At 64.6% G+C, this 23,619-nt stretch overlaps 2 protein-coding genes across 3 annotated transcripts; one reads left to right on the top strand and one right to left on the bottom strand.

The window, feature by feature from the left end:
- The first annotated feature begins 308 nt into the window (after positions 1 to 308).
- Positions 309 to 8,479, top strand: PLEKHG3 (pleckstrin homology and RhoGEF domain containing G3). Of its 2 annotated transcripts, XM_030950570.1 has the most exons (17): positions 309 to 345; positions 2,877 to 3,190; positions 3,279 to 3,379; positions 3,478 to 3,547; positions 3,631 to 3,677; positions 3,775 to 3,925; positions 4,136 to 4,270; positions 4,379 to 4,561; positions 4,778 to 4,870; positions 4,955 to 5,041; positions 5,154 to 5,187; positions 5,275 to 5,382; positions 5,541 to 5,615; positions 5,706 to 5,744; positions 5,846 to 5,853; positions 5,938 to 6,123; positions 6,370 to 8,479. In XM_030950570.1, the coding sequence occupies exons 2-17, from the start codon at positions 2,915 to 2,917 to the stop codon at positions 7,927 to 7,929; spliced, it is 3,153 nt and encodes a 1,050-aa protein (XP_030806430.1). In that variant the 5' UTR covers positions 309 to 345; positions 2,877 to 2,914; the 3' UTR covers positions 7,930 to 8,479. The 2 variants fall into 2 exon arrangements, with proteins under 2 accessions (XP_030806430.1, XP_030806429.1); XM_030950569.1 differs by having other exon boundaries at positions 5,541 to 5,744.
- A 21-nt stretch (positions 8,480 to 8,500) lies between these two features.
- On the bottom strand, positions 8,501 to 23,619 carry SPTB (spectrin beta, erythrocytic). The gene is given in 37 exon segments (XM_030950568.1): positions 8,501 to 9,311; positions 9,764 to 9,806; positions 9,878 to 10,051; positions 10,130 to 10,299; positions 12,990 to 13,074; positions 13,349 to 13,458; positions 13,545 to 13,741; positions 13,836 to 13,920; positions 13,994 to 14,132; positions 14,213 to 14,457; positions 14,598 to 14,972; positions 15,053 to 15,257; positions 15,508 to 15,638; positions 15,982 to 16,257; positions 16,355 to 16,444; positions 16,533 to 16,748; positions 16,881 to 17,144; positions 17,661 to 17,807; positions 17,881 to 17,971; positions 18,055 to 18,257; positions 18,343 to 19,102; positions 19,193 to 19,330; positions 19,413 to 19,785; positions 19,788 to 19,826; positions 19,829 to 20,278; positions 20,368 to 20,518; positions 20,668 to 20,970; positions 21,053 to 21,211; positions 21,558 to 21,675; positions 21,757 to 21,944; positions 22,024 to 22,136; positions 22,325 to 22,440; positions 22,533 to 22,613; positions 22,696 to 22,787; positions 22,897 to 23,070; positions 23,246 to 23,397; positions 23,472 to 23,619. Coding segments are annotated over 37 exon segments (6,972 nt in total). The 3' UTR covers positions 8,501 to 9,140.

Here is a 23,619-nt window from a genome sequence, read left to right as displayed (position 1 = left end):
GTACCGGGACCGTGCCGGGACAGTACCTGAGCCATCTCTGGATAGCTCCTGTACCAGCCCAGTATCTGGACCACACCTGGACGGTGCCGGGACCGTGTCAGGACTGTACCAAGACTGTACCGGATCCGTGCTTGGACCGGACCGGACCGGGACCGGGACAGTACCGGACCGTGCCCCGCGGTCACGCCCGGGCTCGGTGCGGTGTTGTCCCGCTCCCACTCCCGGGAGTCCCCATTCCCAAGGCCGGGCGGGGCGGCCGCTGTCCCCGCCCCGGGGCGCTCCCGCCGCTTCCTGCGGGCACGGCCGGGACGGGGCGGGACGGGGCGGCGGCGGTAGCGGAGCGCGGTGAGTCCGGTCCGGGCGGGAACGGGGCACGGCCGTGGGGTCAGCGGGAGGGGAGCCGGGGGTCCCCGCCGGGAGGGGGCGGTCCCGAGAGTCCCCGGCAGCGGGGGTCTCCCGGTGGGGCAGGATCCGGGGGTCCCTGTGCTGCAGGAGCCGTTACATCCCGGTGAAGCGGGAGCCGAGGGGCCCGGTGGAATGGGAGTCGTTGCATCCCAGTGGAGTGGGATTCCTGTGTTCCGGTGGGGCGGGAGCCGTTGCATTCCCGCGCGGCAGGATCCGTGGGTCCCGGTGGAGCAGGATCCGTGGGTCCTGGTGGGGCAGGAGCTGTTGCATCCCGGTGGAGCAGGATCCACGGGCCCTGGTTAGGCAGGATTCGTAAGTCCAGGGATGCCCGAAGTGAAGCAGGAGCTGGGGGTCCCCACGAAAGGGGCGTTGGGGATACTGGGGTCCCCGAAGGGCAGGGAACAGCAGGACCGTGGGGTGCTGGCAGACCCCCGGGACAGGCACTCAGAGAAACTGGGGATGTCCACAAGCCGAGCCGGGGTTGCGGGACAGGCTGTGGCACGTGGGGTGACCCTGGACAGGGGTCCCAGTGGGAGGTGGGGGTGTCCTGCGCCCCTCCTTCGGGATTAGGCGGCGCGACGCCATGGGCGCCGGGCACTAAGAGGCTTTGTCAGCCCCGCGGCTCGGTGCCGCCTTGTCCCGGGAATGCCGTGACACGGGGACCCCCGCGGTGCCGAGCCCCCCGAGTCCCCGCGGGCGGGAGCGCCGGCGCCCAGCCCGTGCCCGCCGGGCAGCGGCGGTGCCAGCCGGGGCCGGGAGCGACGGCCGCGGCAGCTGCGCCGGAGCTGGCGGCGACCTCCCCGCTCCCAAGGCCGCTGGGATTCTGGAAAATGCCTGGAAATGGTGAACCGCCTGCCCTTATATGGCTCCGGCGGGCTGGCGCGCCGCGGCCCCTCTCCCGGCGTGCCGTGCCGTGCCGGGCCGGGATCCTGGGAAAACGCCGTGGGCTGTGCTTCGCGCCCCAACTCCCGCGCTGGAATGTGCAACGGGGCTGGCAATCCCACGGTGGGGAGAAAATCCCACCTCCCTCCCGCCGGCTCCGCGCCACAAACCCGGCGCCTGCCTCAGTTTCCCCCACCGGAGAGTTTTGGGCACACACCAGAGCCCCCTGTTCGGCACTCCAGGGGCATCGCCCGTCCTCTGTGGCAGGGTCGGGGGTGTGAAGGTCACAGCTAATCCCCCCGGGGCAGGCGGGAGCGGGAGGGCTCTGGGCGGCCGCGTGCCCACCGAGGTGACACTGGGGGGGGCTGGGTAAGAGGATCAACCCTCCGATCACCGGGGCGGGCTGATGGTGGCCGACGGGCCCAGGAGAGTGGCCGCGGTCCCCGTGACGTGAGACCGGCGCCTTAATCACGGCGTTGTGAGCGGATTAGGATGGCCAGGGGTGGCCTTCGGGGACGAGCTGCGGTAGCCACAAATCCCCGCCCGCGTGTTAGGTGGGGGAGCCCCTGTCTGGTACCCCCGTGCCACCTGGGGGTCTTCTTTTGTCCCCCCGGCAGGGTGGGATAGGGGTCAGACACTGCCCGGAGGGACGCTCGGGGTCTGCTGTCCCGGGTGTCACCGGCTGGGTGCCCCCCCGGGGTCGAGGTGACCCTGGGACAGGGTGTCCCAAGCCTGTAGGGGTGAGGAATTTGGGGGCTGGGGGAGCTGCTCCCCCAATCACGCAGGTCCGGGGTGCCCAGGAAGTGCCCCATGGCACGGTTGGATGTGCCAGTACCCGGGGTTCGGGGCTGTGGCACCGCTGGGGACATGGGCCCGAACCCCACTTAGGAGGCGCCGCGGTGGCGTTTTGGGGGGCTCCTGGCGTGCTCGGGGAAGCCCCGGGGAGGGCGGTGGCTGGATGGCGGCCACGCGGCACGGTGGGTGTGGGGAAGCGGCGGCGGGAACCGGCCTGACCGGTTCGGTGCCGGCACCGGGGGTGCCGGGGGGCTCGGGCGGCCACGCCGCCGGCGCGGCACGTGGCCCAGCTCAAGGTCACTGTCCCCAGGGCCACCCGCCGCGGTGACCGGGCTCAGTGTCCTCGACACTCCCACACGCTTTGCCACTGGCCGCTGTTTTCTGGCTGTCCCAACCGTGTTTGTGGCACTGAGCGGTTTCGGCGGCACGGGAGGATCCCGGTGGCACCGGTGGTCCGGAAGGGCGAGCCGGCGCTGAGCTCACCTGGAAGGTGTCCCGCGGGCGCGGCGGTGACGCACGGCCCCGGTGGGTGGGGGCAGAGGCGCTCGTCCCACCCGGTCCCAGCGCGGTCCCCGGGTCTGGGGTGAGGAGGGGGAGGACTCCCAGATCTCAGCATTGGTGGGCTGTGCAGACACTCCATACCCAGGGATTTTTTGGGGTCGGGGGATGCCAGCACCCCTTGGCATAGAGGGTTTGGCCATCAGGACTCGTCGTCAACGTGAACTCCCTTGGTGCCACACACCACCCATCTTTGGGGGCTCTCTGCACCCCCTAACCCACCAATCTCCCCCCAGAGCCGCCGTGTGCCCCACTGGTGCCGGGGGATGCCGGGATGCCGGTGCCCGCATGCCCGCAGCGCCCTGCCCTGAGCCCGGAGCCCGGCTGTGCCATGGAGGATCCGCCCGGCACCAGGACCGAGCCGTGGGCCGAGGGGCTCCATAACACCAACAACAACGCATCCCCAGGGGGGTGGCCTGGTGCCCGCGGTGGGCACCCCCTGGCAGCTTTTGGGAGTCCTGGGGCCAAGCCCAGCTACCTGGACCGCGTGGTGCAGGAGATCGTGGAGTCAGAGCGCACCTACGCCCGGGACCTGCGCAGCATCGTGGAGGTGGGTGCCAGGGGGCCCACGGGGGCACACCCCCTAGACACAGTGTGGGGTCTAGGGGTGCAATGGTGCCACCGTGGGTGCCTGGCAGGGTTACCTGGGCAAGATCATTGACGCGGAGGAGCCGGTGCTGCGACCGGAGCAGGTCAGCGCGCTCTTCGGGAACATCGAGGACATCTACGAGCTCAGCAGGTGGGGGAGCAGGTGCCACTGGGAGGTGACAAGGGTGCGATCCTGTCCCGTGGGTGTGTGGGGGGCTGTGGTCACCCTGTCCTCTCTGTGCCCCCCAGCACCCTCCTGCAAAACCTGGAGAGCTGCGCCGGTGACCCCGTGGCTGTGGCCGTGTGCTTTGTCACCCGGGTAAGGGCACAGGGAGCCTTGTGGGGACACCAGGGGGGACATGTGGTCGTACCAGGCTCTCACTGTGTTTCCCTTACCTGCAGAGCCAGGAATTTGCCATCTACACCCAGTACTGCAACAACTACCCCAGGTGGGTTGGGGGCACAGCTGGGTGAGCAGGGAGGTGGGCAGGGGGCACACGGGTGGGCAAGGGTGGGCAGGGATCTGAGCCTCCTCCCTGCCCGCAGCTCGGTGGCGGCACTGACCGAGTGCATGAGGAGCAAGGTCCAGGCACGGTTCCTGCGGGAATGCCAGGAGCGGCTGCGCCACGCACTGCCCCTCGGGGCCTACCTGCTTAAGCCTGTGCAGAGGATCCTCAAGTACCACCTGCTGCTCCAGGTGAGCACCTAGTGCCCAGCATGGCACGATGTGGGCACCTGCTGTGGCGTGGGCACCTGGCACAGCCTGGGGGGACACAGGGAGGGGCTGTGGGCATCTGGCCTAGCCTGGCTACCAGGGGTGGCACAGGGACATGGCTTGGGTGCCTGGAGCAGTCCAGGCACCTGGCACGGCACATTCCCATGTCCTGATGCCATGTGCTGTGCCCAGGAGATCGCCAGGCACTTCGAGCACAAGGCGGGGGACGACTACGAGCTGGTGCTGGAGGCCATCGACACCATGACCTGCGTGGCCTGGTACATCAATGACATGAAGCGCAAGCACGAGCACGCCATCCGCCAGCAGGTGGGCACCGGGGGACACCAGAGTGACACCACAGGGGGGGGTGGGTGGCACCAGGTGACATGAGATGGGCACTGTGGCAGGGGTGCTGATGCCCCTGTGTATGTGCAGGAGATCCAGTCACTGCTGCTGGGCTGGAAGGGGCCGGACCTGACGAGCTACGGGGAGCTGGTGCTGGAGGGAACATTTCGGACACAGCGGGTGCGCCATGACCGTGCCCTCTTCCTCTTCGACAAGGCCCTGCTGATCACCAAGCGCCGTGGGGACCACTATGTCTACAAGAGCCACATCCCGGTGCGGGATGAGGACGGGAGACTGTGAGGGTGACATTGGGGAGGGAGCCCACTGAATGCCAGGGATGGAGGGACAGGGTGGGTGCCAGGAACCCCAGTGAGTGCTGGGGTTGGGGGAACTGGGGAATGCTGGGAACAGGGGAGCCCAATGAGTGCCAGGGACCCCGGTGGGTGCTGGGGTGGGAATTTCCAGGGATGCTGATGCCTCTCCCGGCAGTGCTCCTCGCTGATGCTGATTGAGAGCACACGGGACTCACTGTGCTTCAGTCTGGCACACTACAAGCACGGCAAGCAGCAGCACAGCCTGCAGGTAGGGGGGCATGGGGTTGGGGGGCACCCTGGGGACACCCTGGAACCCCCTGCCCGACCCCACTGCCCTCCCTGTGGCCCTCAGGCCAAGAGCGTGGAGGAGAAGCGCGTGTGGACTCACCACATCAAGCGGCTCATCCTGGAGAATCACCATGCCACCATCCCCCAAAAGGTGAGGTTGGTGGGGTGGGCACCTCAGTGACACCAGGGACCTCGTGGCACAGCAAGGGGGGGCAGCTGTACCCCACCTTTGCCCCATTTCTCTCCATCCTCCCTCCACCCAGGCTAAGGAAGCCATCCTGGAGATGGACCTGTTCTGTAAGTGCCACCAGTGCCCTATCATTCCCTCTCTGCCCTACTCCTACCCCCCTCCATTTTCCCTGGTGTCACTCCCTGTCCCCACAGATCCCCCACGCCTGCCCCGCTGCAGCCCTGAGCGCCTGAAGAAGAGCTGGTCCTGCCAGCCCCTGGGTGATGCTGCCACTGAGCCACTCCAGGGACGCCGGCAGTCTGGTGAGAGCCACGTGTCACCAGTGTCCCTCCTGTCCCGTGTGTTCCCACCATGCTACCCCTCTGTCACCTCTTCAGGGCCCAGCTGTGGCTGGGTGGCACCAATGGCTGTAGGGAGGGTGGCACTGGGTGCTGATGGTGCCTTGTCCCTGTTCCCACAGAGCCCTTCCAGCACCAGGGGCACACGGAGACGCTGCTGGAGCGGCTGCAGGGACACGGGGGGCGCAGGCAGTCGGGTGTGGACAACGGACGGGATCAGGGGGCTCGGGGTGCTGATGAGTTGGGGGACACGGGGGTGATGCCACTGTCATCTCCACTCCCCCCAGAGCCCACCAAGCACAACCTGTGGCACCTGGGTGAGCAAGGTGAGCAGGCACGACCACAGCACCGGTGTGGCAGGCAGAGGGGTGGGGAATTTTGAGTGCTCCCTCCACTAATCTCTGCTTTTCTCTCTCCTGGCTGGCAGGGCTGAAGGTAAGGCCGGGTGTGGTGGGTTGGGGTGCCCAGTCCTTCCAGCCCTGGCACAGGGCGCTGAGCCTGGCACTCACCCCCACACAGAACACCGGCAGTGATGGGGTGCTCCTGGAAATGGGGGAACCACACCAGCACCCCACAACCTGGGCAGCGGTTGAGGGCATGGTGGCAGAGGAAGAGGAGGAGGAGGAAGAGGAGGCTTTGGGCAAGGACTGCCAGGAGGAGCTGCCAGGATCCAGGGATCTACTGTTGGAGCCCCAGGAGGAGCAGGTACCTACACCAGCCCTTCAAACCCCAGGGAGGGCATGCAGAGCACCCCAAATTGCTTTTGGGGCGCTCCCACATTACTCCTGCGGTGCCCTGCCTCACTACCAGGACATCCCACTCCAGCCCAGGGCACTCCATGTTGCTCTCAGTGCCCCCTTCCAGGGCCTCATGGCTTGGCTGGGATTTAACCTGCTCGGAGCATCTGGGTGACCCCCCCAGCTCATGACTCCCCACATTTGTCTTGCCCAGGCTGGGGAACACCCATGGGTGCTGGAGGGACCCAAGCGTCCGAGCAGCTGGGGGCCAGGGAGCTGTGAGAAGGTCAGTGCGACCCCCCGGCCCCCACCCGGGAGTGCCCAGGGACCCAGCACCCACACCCCTAACAGCAGTGCTGGGGAGCACCCCAAGGTCCCCAGATCCCCGTCCCTGGTGGGGACCCTGGCGCTGCCCAGCGGGGACAGGGAACCAGAGCATGCTGCGGAGGATTTGCAGGTGTTGAGCAGCGAGGAGGAGGAGGAGGAGGAGGGGGAAGGAGCCGCCAGCATCCTGCCACCCTCAGTGCTGGACCAGGCCAGCGTCATCGCTGAGCGGTTCGGTGGCGGCAGCAGCTTGTCCCGAAGGAGCAGCCTGGCGCTGGAGGGGACCCTGGGACGCACACCCAGCCATGGTGGCAGCACCCTCAGCCTGGATGGGGGCCCCCCGCTCGAATCCGCGGAGCCCGGGGAGTCCCGCAGTGCCATCCCCTCGCCCGAGCCCTTCATCAGAGCCCGCCGGGAATCGCTGCTCTCCAACCGGGATCGCCTGCTCCTCGACAAGATCAAGAGCTACTATGGCCATGCCGAGCACCGCGACGCAGGCTTCGGGGTGCGCCGCCGCGAGAGCCTCTCCTTCATCCCCAAGGGGCTGGTGCGGAGCTCCGTGTGCCGCCTCAATGGGCTCCCACGGCCCCCCGAGAGCCCTGAGCCCCCCACCCAGCCCGAGGCACCAGAGGTGTGCCAGGAGAACGGGGCGCAGCCTCCCGAGCCGCTGCTCATCCTGGAGGAGGATGATGTGGGCACGGCGGTGTCACCCCCAGGGCCACCCCCGCAGCTGCTGCTGACACCCCCTCACCTGGGCACCAAGGTGTACCAGCTGGCACGGCAGTACAGCCTCCGCATCAAGAGCCGCCGTGCCGGCACCCGCCGCCCCCCGCTGACGCCGCAGGAGGATGGGGACCCCTCCCCAAACACCCCTTCGCTGGCTGTGCCACAGGACGAGGCACTGGTGACGTCCCCGTCCCCACGTGGCCCCCGCAGCCCCTCGAGCCCCGTGGGTGCCGAACCCTTCACCTGGCCCGATGTGCAGGAGCTCCGTGCCCGTTTCGGTGCCCCGCGGCCACCGCTGGTGAGCCGCAGCTGCTCAGCGCCCGAGGGTCCCAGCCGCGGTGGGCGCCCAGCCGGGAAGGAGCGGGGCAGTGCCCGGAGCCGCAGCGCTGAGACCAATGGGGGCTCCAACACCCCGAGCCCGGCGCCAGCGCGGTACAGCAGTGATGGGGCGCTGTGGGTGGCTGCCGAAGCCCCTCTGGGCCCGGGGCAGCGGGTGCTGGTGCTGGAGCGGCTGCCGGAGCCCCCGGCCTACGTGCAGATCCGCTCGCCCACCACGCGAGAGAAGATCTGCCTGAAGGCCGTGGTGGAGCGCTGCAAAGCCTACCAGGCATCTGAGGAGTACCGGCGGCGCTGCCCCGAGACCCCCGGCAGCCCCGAGCCGCTGCGCCACGGCCTCGTCAGGGACCTGCGCCAGAAGTTTCAGACCCTCGACGCTGCCAGCTAGGGGCAGGAACGGGTACAAGGGTTGTCCTGTGGACTCCAACGAAAGGAGCACCCCATGGACACACAACCTTCCTGGGAGAAGGGGCACCACATGGACCTCAAGTCTAGGTGGAAGAAGGGTCACCCCATGGATCCTCAACCTGCCTGGAAAAAGGGGCACCCATGGCCCCCCAGGCTGTTTGGAAGAAGGAACCCTTTGGGAACTTCCAATCTGCCCAGGAGAAGGGGCACCCCCATAGACCCTCAGCCCTCTTGAAAGAAGGAGCACCCCATGGACCCCCAGCTTGTCCAGGAGAATGGGCCCCCCAGCCCTCAGGAAAAGAGGCACCCCATGGACTCCCCCAACCCACCTGGCAGAAGGAGCATCCTGGGAACTTCCAACCTGCTCTGGACAAGGGATACCCCCGGTTCTCTCTGCCCACAGGACCTGGGGTGCCCCAAGAACCTCCCACTACAAGTACCAGCGATGCCCCATGCTCCGCAGGCACCCAGCACTGCACTCCACTTGCTTTCACATCTTTATTAGAAAAAAACCCCAAACTGAACCCAAAGTTCCTCTGTGGTTGCCCGCCCCCAGGGTGTCTCGGCCCAGCTGTGGGGTGCAGGGGTCCCCCCCACCCCGGCTGGGGGGGGCACGGGATGTGGGGTGCCAGAGAGGGGCCCCCATGGGCTGACGCTCTTTGGTTGGTGCCCGTGGGGGCCAGGGGGTCCCCCCTCTGCACCCACACGCTGTGGTGGGGGGGGGGGGGTTATGGCTTTGGGGGGCACCCATGCGCCCCCCGTGCGGGTGCTGGGGGGGGTCCATGCACACCTGTGGGGCGCACACCTGTGCCGTGCATGTGGAGGGGGGCCGGGGGTGCACCTGCATGCGGGGACACACGTGTGAAGACGTGTGCGTGCAGGGACACGTATGGGCACGGGGGGCACACGCCTGGGGGGCGCCTGCGGCCGCCTCCACACAGGGGTGTGCCTGAAGCGTGTAAATGTATGTATATATATAAATACAAATATATATATATACACTGTGCACACGGACACGTGTGCTCGTGGCGGGGGGGCTGGGGGGCTCCTGCCCACGCGTGACCCCCACGTGCCCCTCTGGACCTGGTGGCGCCTGTACAGGCACCGCACACGCGTCTCCTTACGCACGCGTGGCCCCGCTGGCGTGATGTGGGGTGTCATTCCCCCCCCCTTCCCCGCCATCCAGGGGGGTTATTTCTTTTTTGGGAAGAAGCTGAAGCGTTTCTCCTTGTCCTTGCGGGGCAGGGGGGCTTCAGGGGGGGCCGGGGGTATGGGCAGGGGGAGGCTCTGCACCTTCCCGCGGCTGCCCCGACACTCTGTGATGGCCGCGCTCAGCCCCTGCAGCCAGGCCTGCAGCTCCTCCTGTGGGCACGGGGGGTGGTCAGGGGGGGCTTCCCTGGTCCCCCAACAGAGTCCCAGCCAAACCCAGGGCCCCCCGAGTGATGCCAGTTACTCCAAGTCTTCTGCAGGCACCCATGTCCCCTTGGGCACTGCCAGCCCCTCACTGTGTCCTCATGGCACCCCTGGCCATCCCCTGCCTCTCTGAGCACTGCTGGCCACTGCTGACTACATCCCCTGGCCATCCCTGTGTACCCCAGTCACTGCTGGCCACCACTCCATCCCCGTGACAGCTACAGCCACCCCATATACCCCTGGGCACCACTGGTGTCTCCCTGAGAACAACCTGTGTCCCTCTGGACCTCTCTGACCACCCATGTCCCCTTGGGCACTGCTGACCACCACCACATCCCCCAGCCACCCTGTGCCCCCTGGGTTCCGCTAGCCACCCCATGTCCCCCCAGGCCACCCCTCACCTCATCCTTGCCATGGAAAAGCCACTCGCTGCCGTTGCTGAGCCTAGGGACAGAGCACAGACACCAGTGCCACGCATGCCCACTGTGCCACTCCACAAGGAGCTGCACCCTCACCTGAGCTTGAAGACGTGTTTCTTCTTCTTGTAGCCCGTGGGCACCTCGCAGCGGGCGTCCCACAGCCCCAGGGGCTCCTCGCCCTGGCACGGCAGCCCCAGCGCACGGCTCTTGGCGTCCTTGAAGAAGGCGAGCTGGCCGCCCCGCAGGACGCAGTACCGTGTGCTCCATGACCTGCACCAGCACCGTGTCACCCTGGGGACACCGCCCTGCCGGGGACACCGCGCTGGCCGCCGCCGCTGCCGTGCCTACCGGTTGGATGCACGCTTGGTGGCCGCCTCCAGGTCGTGCTTGCGGCCAAGGTAGCCCTCCAGCTGGACGCTGCTGACACGGGCGGGCAGCGTGGCCGGCTCCTCCGGCTCCTCCCGCGGTGGCCGTGGGGTTGGTGACACCGGCTCCTCGTCACCTGTCCTCGGTGCCAGCTGTTGCAAGGCAACAGCACGGTTATGCCGCAGTGTCACCCACCCACCACCCCTGACAGACCCGCGGCAAGGTGTTGTGCCCTCCCGTGGTGGCACTGGGCACACGGGTTGCTGTCACCAGTGGGTCATAGACCTCAGTCTGGTGGTCTGGGGGGGGGGGTCACCCCCAGGTCTCTGTACCAGTGACATCACCAGCTCCAAAATGTGGGAACTGGTGTCTACTGGGAGGACCCCAGTGAGTGGCTGGATGCCAATGACCCCACCAGTTCTGATAGGTGGGAAGTGGTGACTGCTGGGAGGATGGCTCAGCATCCCCATCCCAGATGTGATCCCCCACTCAGTGTCTGGAATCCTGCAGTGATTCCAGCCCTGGGACCCTCCATGCAGTGCCAGTGACCCCACAAGATGCAGTGTGTGGGAACTGATGGCTATTAGGGAGACCCCAGTGAGCATCTGGGACATGGTCCAGCCCTGGCATCAGTGTGGTGTCAATGTGTGTGTGTGTGTGTGTCCATGTGTCCAGCTCCAGTGTGCAGGAATTGGTGGCTGCTGGGAGGACCCCAGTGAGCAGCTGGGACATGATCCAGCCCTAGGACCCCCAGATCTCAGTGCCAGTGACCCCACCAGCTCCAGTATGTGGGAACTGGTGGGTACTGGGAAGACCCCAGCAATCAGCTGGGACCCTCAGCAGTGCCAGTGAAGCCACCAGCTTCAGTACACAAAAACCGGTGGCTGCTGGGAGGATCCCAGTGAGAGGCTGGGACATGGGCCAGCCCTGGCAGTCCCCAGTCTTGGTGCCAGTGTCTCCTCAGATTTGGGGTGATGAGGTTGAACCAAGCTAGATGAGCAGTCCTGGGAGCCACCTCAGTGTTGTCGCTAGTCCAGGGGACATGGGGACAGTGAGAGGTCTGGTTGGGGGCCGTGGCATCAGTGCCGTTATCTCAAGGCATCAGTGGTGCCTGACGAAGGGGACACCTATCCAGCTGGGTGCCACAGGAGGGGCTTGGTCAGGCCCCCTGTCCCCAAGGATCCAGGAGATGCCCATGTCCCCAGGCAGGCAGTGGTCTTGTCCCCAGATGTGTAGTAAGGGGTCTTGTCCCCAAGCAGGCGAATGTGATCTTGTTCCCGGGGCGGCAGGAGATGTCCCAGGTAGAGGGGGCTTCTGTCCCCAAGCAGGGAAGAGTGTCTGTGTTCCTGAGCAGGCAAAGACCACCCTGTCCCCAAGGAGCCAGAAGATTCCCATGTCCCCCAGAATGCAGAGCAGGACCCTGTCCCCAAGGAGATGCCCATTTTCCTGAGCCAGCAGAAATGTTCTTGTCCCCAAGTAGGTTCTCAAGGATCCTGTCCCCACGCAGGGGAAAGTGATCTGGTCCCCAAGGACCCAGAAGATGGCCATGTTCCCGAGCAGACTAGCAGTAAGCAGAGAGCACTCCTGTCCCCAAGCAGTTGAAAGTGGCCATGTCCCCAAGCAGGCAGAGAGGATCCTGTTCCTGAGCAGCCAGAAGATGCGCATGTCCCTGTGCTGGCAGAAATGATCTTGCTCCAAGGAGCCAGGAGATGCCCATGTTCCCAAGCAGGCAGAAGGGGTTTCTGTCCCCAAGGAGCAAAAGGATGCCCATGTCCCTGAGTAGGCTGGCAGTAAGCAGAGAGGGCTACTGTCCCCAGGCTGATGAAAATGGCCGTGTCCCCAAGCGAGCAGCCAGAAGATCCCCACATCCCTGATCAGGCACAAATGAGCTTGTTCCTGTGTAGGCATTCAAGGATCCTGTCCCTGGACAGGGGAGAGTGATCTGGTCCCTGAGAAGCCAGGAGATGCCCATGTCCCCAGGCAGGCAGAAGAGGCAGAAGGAGAGGTTCCTCTCCCCAAGCAGGCAGAGCCACAGAGAGCCATCGTGTCCCTGCACAGGCAGAGCACGTGGGAGGAGCAGAGAGCTGGCAGCGAGCACAGGGGCTGGCACATGGTGACAATGCCCTGTGGGCAACGATGCCTGCCTCACAGGGTGACAGTGCTGCAGGGTGTAATGATGCCCCACAGGGTACTGATGCCGTGTAGAATGACAATGTCCCACAGGGTGACGATGCCCCACAGGGTGACAGTGCCCCATGGGGTGACAATGCTCCATACGGTGACTGTGTCTCTCGAGGTGATGATGCTCCACAGGGTGATAATGACCCACAGGGTGCAAATTCCCTGCAGGGTGCTGATGTCCTGCATGGTTCCAGTGATGTCCCACAGGGTGACAATGCCTCGCAGGGTGCTGACGTCCCGTACAGCAATGATGTCCCTTGGGGTGACACGGTGGCCCCAGGGCAGACACTCCAGCTCTAGCTGCTGCACGGATCCCAGACACACACATACACCATGGGTGCCACCCCCAATGTCACTCCAGGAGTTGGGGTAAAGGGGACCTGAAGTAGCCCTCTGCCCACCCGGCCTTTTTGGGGTCATTCAACATTTATTCAACACAAGGCAAGGACAAGGTGAGGGTTGGGAATGCAGGGATCTGTCAACACAGTGAGGTCATGGTCACAGGGGGTGCCAGGAGCTGTGGGACATGCAGGGACATCTTTTTGCATGCAGGGACACATTTTGCATGCAGGGACACCTTTTTGCATGCAGGGACAACATTTTGCATGCAGGGACACTTTTTGGTCATCAGGGAAGGTAAAAGCTAAACTCAAGAACTGACCGGCTCTGGTCCATCTGTAGTGGGCAGTGAAGTGTCCTGTGTGCTCACATCCTTCTTCTCCTCCTCTTCCTCCTCCTCCTCCGACCTGCAGAGTGAGACAGCCAGTCAGCATCCCCATCCTAGACATGATCCCATAGGGATGGGGCTGGCTGCTGCTCTCCTGTCCCCCCTGAAGGATGAAAGCCCTGTCAGGGTGAGGCTTGACCTTCATCTCTCCTCTTCATCAGCATCAATTTATTGCTTGGAAAAGGCAAATTGCTAAAAAGCCCCTTAATGCTACAAAACATCCTTAATGGTTTGAGAAGAGGGATGTGGAAACAGTGTCCCTGGTCACATGGAATGATGGTGGCATCCCTTACCCGGCCTCCAGCTCCCCATCCAGATCCAGGCAGTAGTCGGGAGCTTCGGAGCGCGTCGTCCCGTCCCGCACCAGCGCCTCACGCAGAGACCGCCCGCCAAGGAGCTCCAGCTGCCAGGCAAAGAGTGGAGGTGGTAAGAGATGGTGGGGAGACTGCGCCCAGGGCAGGCAGAGGCCTCATCCCGAGCCTTTCTCACCGTGGTCAGCTTCCTGAGGGCGGCAATGCGCTCCTCCCAGGTGGCGGAGGACTTCTCAAAAGCCTCATGTCGCTTCAGGAGCTTCTCCACCGCATCCACCGTCTGCCCGTAGTCGCTGCTGGCCAGGTAGGGCTCCTGAGCCATGAGCCACGACTCGGCCACCGAGGCGTCACGGGAGAACTGGCACACCTCCAGCACTGTGGGAGGGATGGGCAGTGCTCAGCCCCTGGACCACCCCCCTTGCTGCTCCCAGCACTGCCGCACTCCTCCCCGGCACCCCAGCGCACTCACACAGCCGCAGCCGCTCCCAGCGCTGCTCCCACGTCTCCATCATGGCTTTCCTCTTGTCCACCAGCTCCACCAGCTTCGCCTTGATCTGGGAGGGGATGCTGTTAGGGAGTGACTCAGATGGCATCACCCCCACCACCACTCATCCCTGATTCCCTCACCTCTGGTGAATCCTGGTGCTTGCGCTGCAGCAGCTTCTTGCCCAGCTCGATGCAGTCAGTAAAGTTCTTGCCTCGAGCATCCACCTCAGCCTTAATTCCCTGGTGGTATTTCATCAGCAGCTCCACCGAGGAGACATCCCTAAGGACACAGAGGCACCAGGGTCAGTGGTGCCATCGGTTCCATGCCCCATCCCAGGTGCCTGCTGGGTCCATCCGTACCTGGGTTTCTCCTGTGTCTCAATCTGCCTGACAGTGCTCTCCATCCAGGAGAGCAGATCCCGTGCCATGCTGAAGAAGCGGTGTTTGTCAGCTGTGTCCGTCAGCCGTGCCCGACGCCCGCTGCACGCTTCCAGCAGCTCCTGCAGTGCTCGGGACACCTCCTGCTCCTTCTCCTGGATTCCAGCTGCCTTCTCCCCAGCATAGGCGGTCTGCAGGCGTGCTGCTGTCTCCCGAAACTGCTGCACCTGCACGAACCACAGAATGGCTTGGGTTGGAAGGGACCTCAAGAACCATTGAGCCCAGCCTCCCACCATGGGTAGCGACACCTTCCACAAGACCACAGAGAACGCTGAGTGCTGGCATCCACGTCAGGTTGGAGCCTCACCTGTGCCTCCAGCAGCTGAAGGTCCCTCTCAAAGGCATTGTGCATGCGGTGAAAAGCCTCCACCGTGCCAGCATCCTCGCCCAGATCCTGGGGCAGTTCCTGGCGCCGGGTGGCAATGAGGGCCAGCAGCTCAGCACCGTCGTAGAAGTATTTATGGAGGTCATGGGAGGCCGCGAGGAGCTGCATGCGGGTGTCAATCAGCTCCAGAAGGTCGGCCCAGCTCTCGTTCAGCCCATCCTTCCACTCAGCTATGGTGGCTGCCTCGATGTGCCCCGGGTCAATGAGGTCCTCAATGGTCAGGTTCACCCGGTCCACACGCTCCTGCCCCACGCTCCCTGTCTCCCGCGCGAACTCACGAAACTTCTCTCGCAGGAGCTGCGTGGAGGGAAGAGAAGAGTCAAATCACCCCGTCAAGCCACCCGCCAGTACTGCCATATCCATGGCATCATTCTCACCATGACGTGGTCCAGGTCCTGCCCCATCTCCGGGGAGGAAGCAACCACATCGCGCTCAGCAATCCACTGCTCCAGCTCTTCCACCTCCCGCTTCAGCTGGAAGAGGTGGGACATGTTCTCCAGGCGCCGGCGGCGCTCCTCGGCCGCCTCCTTCAGCCCCGCGTAGTGCTTGTCCACCTGGCCCTGCAGCCGGATGATCTGCTCCCTGCGTGGCCCCGGCACACAGACACCCAGTTCTCACCCAAGAAAAAATGTCCCCGACCCACCCGTGTTGACATCCGGGGGGGTTGGGGGTGAAGGACCCGCTTTGTGCTCCCCATATCCCTCTCCGACCACCTCCCTGCCCAACTGGAGCAGCTGACACTGCCAGAGCTCCAGCCAAACCCCCCCACCCACATGGTGCTGAGGGCACAGGATTGCCCCAAAGGACAGGGGACATGTGGCGTAGCACCTACCCCTCGGGGTGGCCGGCAGAGAGCAGCTGCTGCGCCCTCCCCGCCAGCTCCTTGATGGTTTGTCCGTAGTCCTCGATGGAGCGCAGCTGCCGGACATGTCTCTTCAGCATCATCAAGCAGCTCTCCTCATCCTATGGCACAGAAAACATCGGTGCCATCAGCACCTGGCATGTTTGGGGGACAGGGACTAGGGTCTAGACTCAGTGCCTGCCCTACGGGAATGCCCTGGCTCCGTCTGATGCCACAGGGAGCAATGGTGAGCTCAGAGGGGCATGGCATGGAATGGGATGGATGCTGTGTAATGGCATGGGAACGACATATAAGAGCAGGGCCCACCACAGTGTGTCACATGTGGATGATGTTCAACAGAACAGCGTGGCACCACCTGGGTCAACACTGGATATCCCAGCAAGGCACGGCTCAGTGCAGCACAGACCCCCCAAACATGGAGCACCACATGGAATCTCTCCTCACCTTTGGTTTCTCCTCGGGTCCCATGAAGAGCTCCTGCTCGCTGACCCAGGCCTCGGCCTCATCAGCATCCAGGTAGTACTGCTGGGCCTCTTCAGCCTCCCGCAGGCGCCGGTGCCGGGCAGCCGCCTCCTCCTGCAGCGTCTCCCACAGCGCCCGCAGCTCCTGCGCCTGTGCCGCCAGCTCCGGGCCTGGCTCCTCACCGCTCCCCACTGCCTCTCCCCGGCTCAGCACCTCGCCCAGGCGGGGGGCATGGCCCGCCAGCTCCTTCTGCAGTGTCTGCCAGCAGGACGGAAGTCACAGTGAGAGTCACCCATGGGATGGATCCTGAGGGACCACCCGGGAAGGTGGCTGTTGCTGCAGAGCCCAGGCTCACCTCATTCCTCTTGGTCAGGCGCTGCACGCTCGCGAGGTCGGTGCCGTGGTCCGTTGATCTCACCAGGGAAAGCCGCTCCTGCACCCACACCTGTGGGAAGGAGCACCCACTGAGCCCCCTGCAGCACCCATGGATACCCCCAGCCCCCCCCAGCCCCTGACACAGCAAGGACGCTCACCGTCTCATCCTCCAGATCCCGCCCCAGCTGGTACATGGCCTTGGCAGTCTCCAACTCCTTCCTCTTCCTCTCCAGTGGCTCCAGCAGCTCAAGGACTCGCTGCCGGAGCATCTGCTCCTGCCTGGTGGTATCTGGCACATCCCCTGTACCAGGGGTGCCCTGCCACCCCAGTTCCTCCAGCTCCTTCATCCATGTTCTCACTTGCTCTTCCAGTCTCTGGTGGGGCAAATCTACGTGAGTTAGGGATCTGAGCCAAGACGGAGAACCCCAGTCCCATTTGGGAACAAACTCCATCGCCTTGGACCTCCCGCCCCTTCCCAAAGGACCCTGTGAGGTGCCAGTACCCACCGTCAACCTCTTCAGCAGCAGGTTGGTGGCGGTGAGGTCCTTGACCTTCTCAGCATGGCGCAGCTCCTCCTGCGCCCGCCCCAGCCAGCTCTCCAGCTCCCCATAGCTCCGGGCGTACAGCGCCGCGCGCTCGGCCTCGAACAGCTGCCGGCCCTTGTCCTCAGCCGCGCCGCGCAGCTCGGCCCAGCGCCGCCGCAGCTCCTGCAGCCGCTGCGCCACCACCGCGCCGTACTGCGGCTTGCGCCCGGCCAGCTCCGCCCCCTCCTGCGGCAGCAGCACAGAGAGGGATGGTCACTGCGGCACGGGGACATCTCACCCATGCAGCAGGCTGGGAGCATTCCAGAGTCATGGAACCTCTCAGGACAACGAGTCCAACCATTCCCCCAGAAATGCTAAGGCCACCACTAACCCATGTCCCCCAGTGCCATGTCCACACAGCTTTTAAATCCCTCCGGGCATGGGGATTCTACCACCACTACGGGCAGAATGTGCCAGGACTGCACAACCCTTTCCCTGAAGAAATTTTCCCTGATACCCAATCAAAACCTTCCCTGGTGCAACTTGAGGCCGTTTCCTCTCATCCTTTCCCTTATTTCCTGGGAGAAGAGGCCAACCCCCAACTGGCTGCACCCTCCCATCAAGGAGTTGTAGAGAGCATGAAGGTCCCTCCCGAGCCTCCTTTTCCCCAGGCCAAGCCTCCCAGCTCCCTCAGCAATTCCTTATGCTCCAGCCTCTTCCCCAACTCCGTTCCCCCTCTCCGATCACGGTGCTGGCACCCACCGCCTCAATCTTCTCCAGCCAGCTCTGGTTGGGTGCCAGCTCAGCCATGAACGCCTGGTGCTTCTGCCACTTGCTGTGGAGACCACGGGCTTCTCCATAGGAGACATCCTGAGCCATCAGCATCTTCTCATCCACCCAGGCATCAAACTGAAGAGAGGGGTGTCAGTGCTCAGCCAGTGGGGACCCCCAAAGGATGCCACCAGCGATGCTGTATTCCTACCTCACGGCAGCTCTGCAGGAAGGTCTGTAGGTCATGGTTGTCCTGCATCAAACCTGCTGCCTCCTCCACCTTGTCCATGACAGCTCCATGCCTGGCAGGGAACCATGGATGTGCAGCATCAGCCCCACTGCCCACACACTGCCCACCCATCCACTGGCCCTGTGCCAGACTCACCTCTCCTGGAGAGTTCGGCACTTCTCAGAGATCTTCTCAGCAAAGATGTTCTCCTCAGCCACCAGCTTGGTGCCACCAACCACCACCTCTGGGACCTTCTTGGCATTGCTCTCCACACCAGCACGAAAGTTCTGGAAGCGGTGCAGGGCAGCAGCCGAGCCCTCCAGCGTGGAGGGCAGCTCCAGGTGGGACAGTGTGTACTCCTGAGGGGCACAGCAAGGAATCAGCACATGATCACCCGTTTTTGGGGTGCCCATGAGCCCCAAAGGACATCGCTTGAGCACCCACCTGCTTGGTGAGGAGGATCTCCGCCTGCTTGGTGTCACGAAGGAACTCCTGGAAGTTGCGGCACTGGGTGAGGAAGCGCTTCCGAGCCTCTGCCATCTTGCCCAGGGCAGCCCAGCCGTCCTTCACGCCGCCCAGGCGCTGCCGCAGCCCCTCGTATTCGGGATCCGTCTGTCCCCCCAGCACCCGCTCCCCCGCCTCCACCAAGGCGGCGAAGGCTCCCGCATGGTCCTCAGCATCGCGCCGGGCCGCTTCGTGCCGCTGCAGCATCTCCTCTGCCTCCCCCAGCGACGCCGGCACCTCATCGACGGCCGCCACGGCTTTCTGAGCGCCGAAGAGCCACGCCTGGAAGTCATCCAGGTCCTGCAGGAAACTCCGGAGCTGCCCGGCTTCCCCCAGGGACGCTGCGCGCTCTGCCAGGGCTGCCTGCAGCTCGTCCCAGGCGGAGGTGGCCATGGCCAGCTTCTGGGCCACCTCGGTGGCCGCCTCGGGCCGCTCCTCTGCCAGGCGCTCGGCTTGGGAGCGCAGGGCGGCCAGGCGGTCCTGGGCCACCGCCAGCTCCCGCTCGATGCCGTAGAGCTTGCGCTGCGTAGCCAGGACACCGGCCAGGTCACGGCCCAGCTCGGCCGTGGCCTCCACCGCCCGGGCTTTGCTCCGCAGCCATTTCTGGGTCTCCTCGGACTCCAGGTTGTAGTTGAGGAGGCGCAGTGCCGAGCCCACCGCCCTCCGGCGCTCCGACACCAGCTCTCGGAATCGGCCCCACCTGCGGGACAGAGGCGGGGGGGATGGCGGGGAATGCACCGGCACCGTGTCACCACCTGCCCCCGCACCACCGCCACCACGGCCAGCGTACCTCTCATTGAGCTGCTCCCGGCACTGCCGGACCTGGGGGCTCCGGGGGTGCCCGCTAGCCAGGAGCCCGTCAGCAGCCTGGTTGACCGCGGCGATCTGGGAAGCCACGGTGGCCATGTCTTGCTCCAGCCCGTCCAGCCTGTGGGAACGTCCAGGCTTAGAACGAGCAGCAGCTCAGGACAGGGCACGGCAGCACCACCACGGCAGGGGCTCCTTCCTACCTGCGCTGCGTCACGTCCAGGTCTTCCAGCGCCTGCGGCACCTCCAGCTCCGCCAGCCAGGTCTCCTTGGAGCCCATCCATAGATGGCAGGCATCACTCTCCCCGAAAACAGTGTAGAGGTTCAGGGCATCCTGCAGCTGGCGGCCGCGGCGCTCGGCCAGCGCGGCCGCCGCCGGTGCAGCTCCCGCAGGGGCCGCCAGCCGGCTCTCGCCTCGGGGCCCGGCGCAGCGCAGCTCCGGCGGGAAGCCCCTCGGCCTGCTGAGCCAGCCTGTCCAGCTGCTCCCGGCGGCCGCCAGCTCGTCCAGCAGCTCCTGGTGCTGCCGCAGCAGGACCAGGGTGCGGGATTCATCCTGGCCCAGCTCCTCGGCGGCCGCCGGCGGGCATCCTGCAGCCCCTCCGCCAACTCCTCCACCTCCCCTGGAACTGGAAGAAGCCCTCGGCTTCCCGCAGGCCGCGCCATCGGAACGCCGCCAGCTCCTCCAGCTGCGCCCACAGTGCCCGCACGGCCGCCCCCCGCTCCCGCAGCTGCTCGGCCGCCCTGCCCGCGGCCGCCAGCCCCTCGGCCACCGCCAGCGTCTGCTCCAGCCGCCCGCCCCGGCTCCGCAGCTCGGCCTCAAAGGCAGCGTGCCGGCGCTGGAGCAGCAGCACGCCCGGCAGGTCCTTCCCGAAGTCCAGGGAGGAGTAGAGCTGCTCCTGCTCCTTGATCCAGCTCTCTGCCTCGTCTAGCTCCCACAGGCAGGTCCAGAGGGAGCGGGATTGCTCTAGCAAGGCTCTCCTCCGCGCCGCCAGTACCTGCAGCTCTCGCCGGCACATCTCCAGGTGGCTCACACGGTCCCGGATGACTTTGGGGTCACAGGGACGATAGCCTGGGCAGGGAGCAGGGTGGGCGTTCGTCAGTAGTGTCCTGCTTTCCCTTGGCCATGCCAGGGAGGCAGGGGTGTCCTGGCACACCTACCCTCAGCGTCAGCAAAGCGGAGGGCGGCAGCACTGATGGCCCGGGTCTTCTCTGCCTGTACAGCCATGTCAGCCTCCAGCAGACGGTGGGTCTGCAGCAGCTCCTCTGCTTCCAGAAGGTGCTTCCCAGATTCAGGAGATGCCAGTTTCACCTGCAGGAAAGCCTCAGTCATTACCCACTGACACCCAAAACTCAGCACCAGCACCCCAACATCTCATCTCCCTCCCCAGTGAACTCCCATCAACACCTGGTGGGACAAAGACACCTCACCCATTGCGACACCCAATGCCCACAGCTCACCTTGACCTCATCCATCCAGTCGATGCAATGGAGCATCTCCTGGAAGAGGTGCTGCAGGGTGAGGTTCATCTCCAGGCGCTGGCGCCGGGCAGCCAGCAGCTCCAGGAGCTGCTCCCAGAGCCGCAGGATGTTGTCCTTCCGCCCATTGATGCGCTGGATGTCATGGTAGCCCTCCAGCTCCAGTTCCTTGGCCACTGCCTCGATGGCCTGCACCCGCTCCCTGTAGGCAGCCGTGTCTGTCTCGATGGCCTCGTGCTTCTTCTTGGCCGCCTCCACCGCTGCCAGGTCCTGCCCAAAGTTGTCCTGCCCGGCACAGAGCCCGTGGTGAGGCTCTGGTGAGCTTCCCAGGGCGGGGATCCCTAGGGTGGGTGGTCCCGCTCCTCACCTGGGCCACCAGACGCTGGTTCTCGCTCAGCCAGGCCTCCCGCATGGCTGCTTTGCGGTCAAAGCGCCGTGCCAGCTGCTCCAGCTTCTCCTGACGGATCAGCTCATTGCGCAGCGCCAGCTCCCGCTCATGCTCTGCTTTCTCCAGCTGCTCCCAGGCCTGGGGGAAGGCGGCACTGCACAGGTGGCACATCCCCCATATCACACATCCTCCCACCCACCCGTGTCTTGTTCTGCTGGTGACCCCCGGGTGGAGGAACACAGCCTGCCATGGAATGGATCAGTCCTGTCCCAGTATGGATTCAGCATGGCCTGGGATGGACCTGAACTGCCTCAGGAGATGGACTCAATCTGCTCTGGCACCCATCCCAGCCTGCCCAAGGACCTGAACTGCTTGGGGATGGACCCAATCTGCCCCAGGAGAGGAGTTCCGTTTCCCCCAGGAGATGGACCTGACTCGACCCCAGGAGACAGCCCCCAGCTGCCACCGCAGACAGGGCCCATACCCGGTTGATGTCAGAGACCAGGCGCCCCTCATGTGGGGTGTAGACACGCTGGTTGTTGGCCCTCATCCGCGACTGGATGGTGAAGAGCAGCACCTCCAGGTTGCCCTTCTCCTGAAACCTGCCCCAGAGACAGATCAGTGTTGGGCACCCTTGGGTGCTCCACACCACCGGGCGGGCATGGGGAGCAGGGGGCTCTTACTTGGGGGGCTTCTCCACGGTGCGGTAGGTGCTGAAGGCTTGCAGCTGGTGCTGCACCCCAGCCAGCGAGTTGGCAAAGCTGCGGCTGTTGAGGGAGGCGATGGTCTGCTCAATCCAGGTGAGCAGGTCGGACGCCAGCCCCCCATAGCCCTCGATCATCCGCTCCGTCTCCTTGGCATGCTCGATGACCTGCAGCAGGACCAGGGGTGAGCATGAGGGGCTGGCACCCCAAGAGAACACTCCCAGCCACCTGAGTGCCATTCCCTACCTTGCCCAGGCGCCGTCCCTCCACCTCCAGCACCTTCATCTTGGAGAAGTAGTGGTAGAAGGCCACCACATAGGTGATGATGGATTTCTCATCGGGGTTCTCCGTGAACACATCTGCCCGGTGTGAGTGAGAGGTGTCACTCCTGACCCACTTCACAGGTTACCACAGCCTCATGAGGTCCCTCCTGTGCCCACCCAGGCCCTCCTTCCATGTATTGGGAACCTCTCTGTGCTCCAGGCTGAGGAACCTGGGAATGTCCCAGGGGAAACTGAGGCAGGGGGACTGGCAGCAATTGCCTCACCTTCAGGGTCGAGGAGAGGGGTGATGCCCAGGTGCCGCTCTGCCACGCTGAACGCATGCTCCAGGTTGTGCCGGGCATTGGATTTGGTGAGGTTTTGGAAGTCAACCAGCTCAGGCCTGGGGACAGAGGGCACAAGACAGCAGTGACACACCTGTGGGACACCTCTCGGTGCCCCTGCTACCCCAGTGCCTGCTGCTGTGCCACCTACCTGTGCCTGTGGATGAGTGCATTGAAGGCCAGCCCGTCCTTCCAGCTCGAGGTGAAGTTGGTAACGTTCACATGGGGGTACCTGCCATGGGGACAGGGTGTCACTGTCACTGTACAGATACTCACAGACCCTGACACAGTCACGTGGGGATCCCACCACCTACCCTGCTGTCTTCATCTGGCACCAGAGCAGCAGTGCATCCCTGGCAGAGCGTGTCTCCCGGCCCTCCTGCGTCTCCACGATGATGTCCTGGATCTGGGGGCAAAAGGACATTCTGGGGTTGGAACAGCAGTTCCATGGAGGGTGACTCCCACCTGGGAATGAGGTGTGGAGCAGAGGGATGCACCAAACCACCTGACCTCACCTGGAAGCGTAGGATGATGGTCCAGATGAGGCCAAGGACAAGGCGGTGGTTGCCGTCCACGATATCATGGGAGCCCATGTTCTCCAGGTGCACCCGCTGCTCCTTCAGGAACTGCAGCGCCTTGTCCACATTCTCCAGGCAGTGGATCCGCATCCGGCCCTTGGTGGGCTTGGGCTGGGGCGTGACAGTGCTCAGCACCCTCCCTCCCACACCAGGTACCCCAAGCCCTGCCCAGGGACACCCCCACACCCATGCTGCCACCCCACCCCTGGCCAACACCAAGAAAAATGGTGTAGAGTGCCATGGCAGGCCACAGGTCCCAGGGTCTCCAGCTGGATGGGATTCCTACCAGAAGTTCTCCTGACAGCACTTCCAGCAGCTTGATGAGCACCCGTCCATCCCGGAGGTCCATGTAGAGGTCTGAGATGCGGCAGGTGACACGAGCCAGGTGTGAGTTCACCCACTTGGTGAAGGTTTTCTTCTGCACAGCCTCCCGCTCGTCTGGAGGAACAGCAGGCGTGGGGTCACCGACAGTGGGGACAACCCAGGTGGGACTGAGGGGACCTGCCACCCACCTGCCAGGGCTTTGATGCGGGAGCGCTCGAAGAGCCGCGCGGAGCTGTTGTCATTGTCCAGCTCATCGTCGGACGCGTCCCAGCGGACATTGATGCGGCTGTACTGCTGCTGCAGCTCCAGCTGCTCATAGTCATTGGCCGAGGTCAT

Source organism: Camarhynchus parvulus, chromosome 5 (assembly GCF_901933205.1).
Source record: "Camarhynchus parvulus chromosome 5, STF_HiC, whole genome shotgun sequence".
Lineage (NCBI taxonomy): Eukaryota > Metazoa > Chordata > Aves > Passeriformes > Thraupidae > Camarhynchus > Camarhynchus parvulus.
Note: the sequence above shows the minus strand (reverse complement) of the source record. Positions and strands in the feature narration are given on the sequence as shown.